Raw genomic sequence first — 8,337 nt, 5'->3', positions numbered from 1 at the left:
TGAGCCTTCCTTGTGAGCTCTCGCCTAGCCTGCTGCAGCTTTCCTGCCACCACCAGCCGGTGGGGTGACTCTGCAAACCACCCGGGGTGGGATAAGACATAGATGAAAGCCCAGCTCCAACGCTAGCCTTCTTCATGGGAACCCTTTGTTTCCTCACCCTGCGTTTAGGGGCTAGAGGTCTCCAGAGCTTTCAACCAATAATTATTGGTTTAAAAGCCACACAGTGCAGCCCATAGTGCGTCCTACTTCCCTAGATTGGTAATGCGACGAAGGCCTAAGGGAATAGTCTACCGTCTATGCCAGCACTGTGCTCAACCCTGGGAAGGGAACAAGAGAAACCAGAGTCCAGAAACCACATGGCTTATGAGTTACTTGGGGGAGACAGAATGACAACCAGGGAAAGCTCTAGGGCAGGTCAGAGCCCGTGAACTTCCTGGGAGTAGGAAAAGAAGTGAGGAAAGGCAGAGTGACGGTCAGCGGGCGCTGGCCCATGGGGAGGGGGTAGGCCTGGCTAGGGAAATGGTCTGGTCTCGGAAGTTGTGTAACCTATCAGGGCACCAGACTGTTTGAGTCAAGCTGGGGACTCCGTCTGGCACTGGGTGCAAGTGAAGGCATTGTGGCCTGTCTCCCAGCCTCAGTCTACTCTAAACTGTGCAGGGATGGAGGGAAAATGGTCCAATGGTCCCAAAGGGCTCTTGAAGATGGGCCACCTGGAGGGTCCTAGTTGTGCCCTTCCTGGCAGACGACTCCCCTTTCTGAGCTTCAGGTTTCCTGCAAGCAAAACGGGAGGTTGGGCTAGCCCAGCACCCCCCAAAATCTATTACACAAGACCTTAGTAGGTGCTAGTTACGAGAAAAAAGGGTTTCATGTTGAAATGGAAAATTAATCAGGGTTTCTTTACTGCAGGAAATTATCGGAGGCTGTAAATAGTGAATGGGCATTGAGAGTCCCTGAGAGGCAGAGAGAGTGTACAGCATTTCCCAAACTTATTTCACCATGGAACCTCTTTTATGTGGAGCATCTTTTATTTTTATTTTTTCATGAGACATTCATTGCATTTGGTGAGTACATCTCTGAGCATCGCTGCACCTCATGGTCAGTGGCCCACATCATAGCCCACACTCTCCCATGTTCCATCCAGTGGGCGATGGGAGGACATACAATGTCCGGTAATTGTCCCTGCAGCACCACCCAGGACAACTCCAAGTCCCGAAAACGTCCCCACATCTCATCTCTTCCTCCCATTCCCTACCCTCAGCAGCCACCATGGCCACTTTCTTCACACCAATGCCACATTTTCTTCGATTACTAATCACAATAGTTCATGAATAGAATATCAGTAAGTCCACTCTAATCCATACTCTATTCCTCCATCCTGTGGACCTTGGAATGGCTGTGTCCACTCCACTGTGGAGCATCTTATGGGACATCAGACTGGCAACTGAGGACTACCCTTGGGTCGCTCTGGAAACCCTCCAGCCCTGACATAGTTTTTGGTGTCTCTCTCTACCCTTCAGCCCTGGCCGCCGGCTCCCTTCGGGCTTGGGCCCTGGTCCGACCCTTCTTGAACACTGCCCATCTCTGGGGCCCTGCTGTTGCTCTCTTTAGGGTGCCCTTCCTCGTGTTTGGCTTCTCACGACCTTCCCTGGCTCGGGCCCCTGGGGCTCACACATCAGCTCTGCTGCCCCTTCCTGATGCTTTCTGGCCCCCTAGAGGGCCACTGCTCTGGGTGCTCCTGGCCCCAAGCCTTGCTTTCCTGGTTCCCAGTCCCGAGTCCCAATCCCAAGTTTCCCAGGTCCAGGCCCCAGCCTGCAGTTGTCTTGCCCCAGGTCTCCTGGCCCCCAGCTCCAGGCCCTGCCTCCTAATCCCCAGCCCCCAGCCTTAGTCCCACCTCCCACCCATGGCGCCCAGCCTCCCTCTTCAAAGCAGTTTCTGAGATTCTGGGTTCTAGAGGGTTAAGAGGCAGCCCCACCCTTCCCTCCCCAGTGGCAGCTGCAACCCACTTGGTCTTTGGGCAGGAGCCAGGCCTGGGCCAGAGGAGAGCAATGAAGATGGGCTGGGTGAACCCCAGGAGGTGAGGACAAGAATTTACAGTAATGCCCACCCACCCTTCCCCAAGCCTGGTTCAAGGAGAGGGAGCCCCTTGGAGGCAAAAATGTAGATCATGAGATGGAACATTCTAGTGAGGCAAGTTGAGGGAGGTGGGGGTTGTTGGGGGTAAGTGTAGAGGCATGGAGGGAATGGGGGGGGGTGGTGAGCTTGACTGAGCAGGTGGTCCTGAGATGGGACTAGGGCGCAGAGACAGTCACAGAGGGTCAGAGCTGGGAGGTCCCTGATAAGCCTTTTTGCAGATGGAAGCTGAGGTCTTGTGACTTGCCAAGGGCCACATAACAATTCAGTGGCCAATGTCCATCCCCGGAGTGTCTCCACCTATCGTGATCTCAACATGCAGCTTCTGAAGTTCTTTCCCTTCATCGCTTTCTCCTTTAGAAATGTTTTCTGTACTTAGCCTTAGCCTCTGGGGACACCCCCTCTTGGTCGTCCTCCCCCTGCTCCCCATTCGCCTTTGCCCACGTTCCTCATCTCCCACCCTCGAAACTTTGGGGGTCGGGCTTAGACCTTGGACCTTCCCACCTGCTTTCCAGGTGAACTTGTGCCACCAATGCACGATGACCCTCTGCTATTTATCCCCAGCCCCGCCTTGAACACTACACTTGACTGTTTAGTATTTCCTCATCTGTAAAATGAGGTTAATAATTAGCACCTACATCACAGGCTTGTTATGAGGATTAGATGAGCCAATGCATGTAACGTGTAGAGTGAGCATAAGCCTGGAGCTGTGATTATGTATCACTGTCATTACTGCTGCCTGACAGCTCCACTTGGATGTCTAGAATCATCTCAGGCTTGACTCATTCCAAACTCCAAACCTGTTCTCTCTGCAGCCTTGCCTGTCTCAGTGGATGGTAATCCTCGCCTTCCAGTAGCTCAGGTCAGAAACCTTGGAACTACCCTTGACTCTGTTGTTTCATTCACATCCCAAATCTAATTCAGCAGACAATCCTGTTGCCTCCCTCTCTCTCTCTTTTAACTCTTTATTTTGAAATAATTTCAAGCCTACAGGAGTGTTGAAGAAAAAATACAAACCCTGTACAGAGAACCCCAACACACCCAGGTCTATCATTTTAATATTTTGCCACCTTTGCCATATCATTTTGTCTGCCTATCTATCTATCTATCCATCCATCTATCTAATCATCTCTTTCCTGAATATTCTAGAGCAGGTTTAGACATAATACTCCTTGAACACATAGTTCTATGTACATTTCTATGAACAAGGATCTTCACTTATGTACTTTTTTAATCCACCCCTCTCCTCCCCCCGCCGCCTTGGCTTGCTTGCTGTCTGCTCTCTGTGTCCATTTGCTGCGCGCTGTTCTGTGTTTTTACTTGTCTCCCTTTTTTTGTTGCGTCACATTGCTGAGTTGGCTCTCCTGGGTGCTCGCGAGCCAGCGGCACTCCACGGTGAGTGGGCGAGCCTGCCTTCACAAGGGGACCCAGGATGCAAACCCAGGGCCTCCCATATGGTAGATGGGAGCCCAACTGATTGAGCCACAGCCGCTTCCCCTATGTATTAACCTTAAATTCATTTATCAAGTTCAAGAGATTTAACATTGACAGAAAGCTTACATTCTATATTCCAGTTTTTCTTATGTCCCAATAATGTCCTTTTGAGTCCCCCCCCCCCCGCCTTCTTAGAGCCCATCCAGTATCATGGATTGCATTTAATGTCAGTATCCCTTTAGTTTCTCTCTCTCTCTTTTTAAAATTGTGGAAACATATATACAACATAAATCTTCTCATCCCAACCCCCCCCCAAGCATACCATTTAGTGGGATTTGTCACATCCCCAATGTTACAGTTCCTTCTCTACCATCCATTACTGTAACTTTACCTTCATCCCAAACAGAAACCCTGTATCCTTCTGCGTTGACTCCCCTTTGCCCCTGCCCCCCCACCCCTGGTAATCCATACTCTACTTTCTGTCTCTATGAGTCTATATTCTCTGATATTTTCTTTGTGGTTATCACTGAGCTTAAATTTTTTTTAAACAAATCAATTGTATTGATACATATTAATAAAGCCTATGAGTCATCCAAAGTATAAAATCAACAGTATTTGGGAAAATCACATAGTTGTGCATTCCTTATTTCAATCATTATTAGAGCATTTTCATTATTTCAGTAATAATAATAAACAAAAACAGATAAACAAGAAAATTATTCACCTCTAATCTCTCTATGCTTCCCCTGCTGTACATAGCTGCTATTTCTGCCTATTCTTGCACACTTATTTATTTATTTAGCAATTTTATTGAGATATATTCACATACTATATCATCTATCCAAAGTGTATAATCAATGGCTTTTAGTGTAATCACAATGTTGTGCATTCAGCACCACAAAAATATTAGAACAAATACTCCAAAAAGAGAAACTCCACACCCCGTAGCAGTTACCTCTTAATCTCGCTATCCTTCCCCAGCCCTGCATAACCACTAATCTAATTTCATCTTTAGAGTTGGTTTATATTTATGTTTTACACAAATGGAATCACAATATGTAGTACTTGGTGCTGGTTTCATTCACTAGCATAATTTTTTTTTTTGTCTGATTAACATGTTGTAATGTTAACTTCATTTGTTCAGTTTCAAAGAAAAATAGCCTTATATATGCAATTTACCCATATTCATATTTTACATGCAGTTTTACTATGATATACAGTCCCATGTTACATTTTTTAGCTTTCCTTTTAGTAATATACACGACCTTAGACCTTCCCTTTAAACCGCTGTCTACCCACATAATAGCACTGCTAGTGACAAGCATTATGTTGGGCTTTCACCTTTTCTCTTCATTTCCAAGGATTAACACACATCCTTTTTTTTTTTTTTACCACTGCACAAGTTAACCCTCAGCTTTCTATTTTTTAACCTCATTCTATTTTCTGGTGATCCGTGTTCAAGTTATTAACTTCCTGAGATTACACTATATTTATTTCATAGTAGCACGATCATACAGTATTTGTCCTTTTGTGTCTCACTTGCTTTACTCAACATAATGTCCTTCAGGTTCATCCAAGTTGTCATACATTTTATGACATCATTTCTTCTTACAGGTGCATAATATTCCATTGTGTGAATACCCCACAGTTTGTTTATCCTTTCATTGGTTGATGGACACCTGGCTTGTTTCTAACATTTGGCAATTGTGAATAACACCTCTGTGAACACCGGTGTGCAGATGTCTGTTCGTGTCACTGCTCTCAGTTCTTCTATGTATACACCCAGTAGTAGTATTGCCAGGTCAGGTGGCAAATCTACATCCACCTTCTTTAGGTACTATCAAACAGTCCTCCACAGGGGCTGTACCATTCCGCATTCCCACCAACAGTGAATAAATGTTCCTATCTCTCCACATTTTCTCCAACACTTGTAGTTTTCTTTCCTTTTAATGGTGGCCATTTAATAGGTGTGAAATGTGAAATGTAGCTTTGATTTTCATTTCCCTAATTGCTACTGATGTTGAACATTTTTTCATGTGCTTTATTGCCATTTATATTTCTTTTATAGACAAATGATTATTCAAGTCTTTTGCTCATTTTTTAATCAGGTCATTTGTCTTTTTATTGTTGAGTTGTAGTATCTTTTTATATATCATGGATATTGAACACTTATCAGATATGTGATTTCCAAATAGTTTCTCCTATTGAGTCAGCTCCTTTTTCACCCTTTTGACAAAGTCCTTTGAGGTGCAAGGGTGTTTAATTCTGAGGAGGTTCCATTTATCTCTCTCTCTCTTTTTTTTTTTTTTTGAGGTACCTTGGTCAGGATTGAACCCAGGACCTCTCTGCGGGAAACCACGCTCAGCCATTGAGCTACATCGGCTCCCTTAAGTAGATTTTTTTGTTTGTTTTTGTTTGTTGTTCGTTCTGTTTTTAGGAGGCACCAGGGATCTAACCGGGGACCTCATTGTGGGAATCAGGCACTCAACCACTTAAGCTACATCCACTACCCTCTATTTTTTTCTTTTGTTGTGAGTGCTTTGGGTGTAAGGTCCAAGAAACCACCACCTACCACAAGGTTGTTAAGATGTTTCCGTACATTTTCTTTTAGTAGTTTTATGGTCCTGACTTTTATATTTAGGTCTTACATCCATTTTGAGTAGATTCTTGAGAAAGGAGTGAGATAGGCATCCTCTTTCATTCTTTTGGTTTATGGATATCCAGTTCTCTCAGTGCCATTTCTTGGCCCCATTAACATGGATTTGGTAGGTTTTTTGAAAACCAGTTGGATGTAGAGGTGAGGGTTTATTTCTGGACTCATAATTCTATTTTATTGATTGATATGTCTATCTTTATGCCAGTATTATGCTGTTTTGACCACTGTAGCTTTGTAATATGTTTCAAGATCTGGCATTCCTCCCACATCACTCTTCTTTTTTTCAGAATGCTTTTGGCTATTCAGGTGCACTTTCCCTTCCAAATGAATTTGGTATTTGCCTTTTCAAATTCTGTAAAGTAAGCTGTTGGAATTTTGATTGGTGTAGCATTGGATCTATAAATTCGTTTGGGTAGGATTGACATATTCACGATATTTAGTCTTCCAATCCATGAACATGGAATATTTTCCCATTTGTATAGGGCTTCATTGATTTCTTTCCCTTCCCTCCCTCCTTCCTTCCTTCCTTCCTTCCTATCCTCCTTCCCTCCCTCCCACCTCCCTCCCTCCCTTCCTTCCTCCCTCCCTCCCTCTTTCTTTCTTTGTTTTGTTGTTTCTTTATCTTTATCTCTCTTCTTTCTCTCTCTCTTTCTTTCTCCCTTTCTCCTTTTCTGCCTTCCTCTCCTCTCCTCTCCTTTTCTGCCTCCCTCCCTTCCTCCCTCCCTCCCTCCCTTCCTTCCTTCCTTCCTTCCTTTTCTTTGCCTTGTATGTGAGAAGCAGGCACTCAACCGCTTGAGCCACATCCACTCTCCTTCACTGATTTCTTTTAGCAGTGCTTTGTAGTTTTCTGTATATAGGTCCTGTGTGTCATTGGTTAATTTGATCCCTAGGGATTTGGATCTTTGTGTGGCTATTGTAAATGGAATTTTTCCGGATTTCCTCCTCAGATTGTTCAGTACTAGTGTACAAAAACATTACTGATTTTTGCATGTTAATCTTATATCTTCCCACTTTGCTGAACTTGTTTATTAGCTCAGGAAGCTTTGTCATAGTCATTTCAGAATTTTCTAAATATAGGATCATGTTATCTGCAAATAGTGAGGGGTTTACTTCCTCATTTCCTATTTGGATGCCTTCCTTTTATTTATTTATTTTTCTTGTCTAATTGCTCTAGCTAGAAGTTCTAGTACAATGTTGAATAACAATGGTGACAGTGGCATCCTTGTCTTGTTCCCAGTCTTAGAGGGGAAGGTTTCAAACTCTCCACATTGAGTATGATGTTGACTGCAGGTTTTTCACATAAGCCTTTTATCATATTGAAGAATTTTGCTTCTATTCTTATCATTTGAAGTGTTTTTATCAAGAAAAGATGCTAGATTTTGTTGAATGCCTTTTCTGCATCAATCAAGATGATCATATGGTTTTCTTCCTTTAATTTGTTAATGTGCTATATTGCAATAATTGATTTTCCTATGTTGAACCACCCTTGCATATCAGGAATAAATCTGCAAGTATTTATTTAGAATTTTTGAATCTATGTTCATTAGAGAGATTGATTTGTAATTTTTTTTTAGTTACACTTCTTTATTTTTTTTCCAAAGATTTATTTATTTCTCTCCCCTTCCCCCCCTCACCCCAGTTGTCTGTTCTCTGTGTCTATTTGCTGCATCTTCTTTGTCTGCTTCTGTTGTTGTCAGCGGCACGGGAATCTATATTTCTTTTTGTTGCGTCAGCTCTCCGTGTGTGCGGCACCATTCCTGGGCAGGCTGCACTTTCTTTCGCGCTGAGTGGCTCTCCTTATGGGGCACACTCCTTGCGTGTGGGGCTCCCCTACACAGGGGACACCCCTGCGTGGCAGGGCACTCCTTACACACATCAGCACTGCGCGCGGGCCAGCTCCACATGGGTCAAGGAGGCCCGGGGTTTGAACCGTAGACCTCCCATGTGGTAGATGGACGCCCTAACCACTGGGCCAAGTCTGCCGCCTGTAATTTTTTCTTTTCTTTTTTAAGGTTTGTTTTATTTATTTCCTCCCTGCCCCCTGTTGTTTGTGCTTGCTGTCTGATCTCTGTGTCTTTTCATCATGTACTGTGTCTGTTTGTCTTCTTTTTAGAAGG

General features: G+C 44.1%; 1 protein-coding gene across 1 annotated transcript in view; it reads right to left on the bottom strand.

Moving 5' to 3' along the window:
- Positions 1 to 762: 762 nt before the first annotated feature.
- The window catches only part of LOC131280142 (solute carrier family 22 member 6-like), a 46,716-nt gene continuing 39,141 nt past the window's right edge, over positions 763 to 8,337 (bottom strand). Inside the window, exon 6 of the mRNA XM_058306185.2 lies at positions 763 to 771. Coding sequence (XP_058162168.1) covers positions 763 to 771 — 9 coding nt within the window. The remainder of the gene's footprint in view (positions 772 to 8,337) is intronic.

Source organism: Dasypus novemcinctus, chromosome 10, assembly GCF_030445035.2.
Source record: "Dasypus novemcinctus isolate mDasNov1 chromosome 10, mDasNov1.1.hap2, whole genome shotgun sequence".
Lineage (NCBI taxonomy): Eukaryota > Metazoa > Chordata > Mammalia > Cingulata > Dasypodidae > Dasypus > Dasypus novemcinctus.
This window is presented reverse-complemented; position numbering and strand designations above follow the sequence as displayed.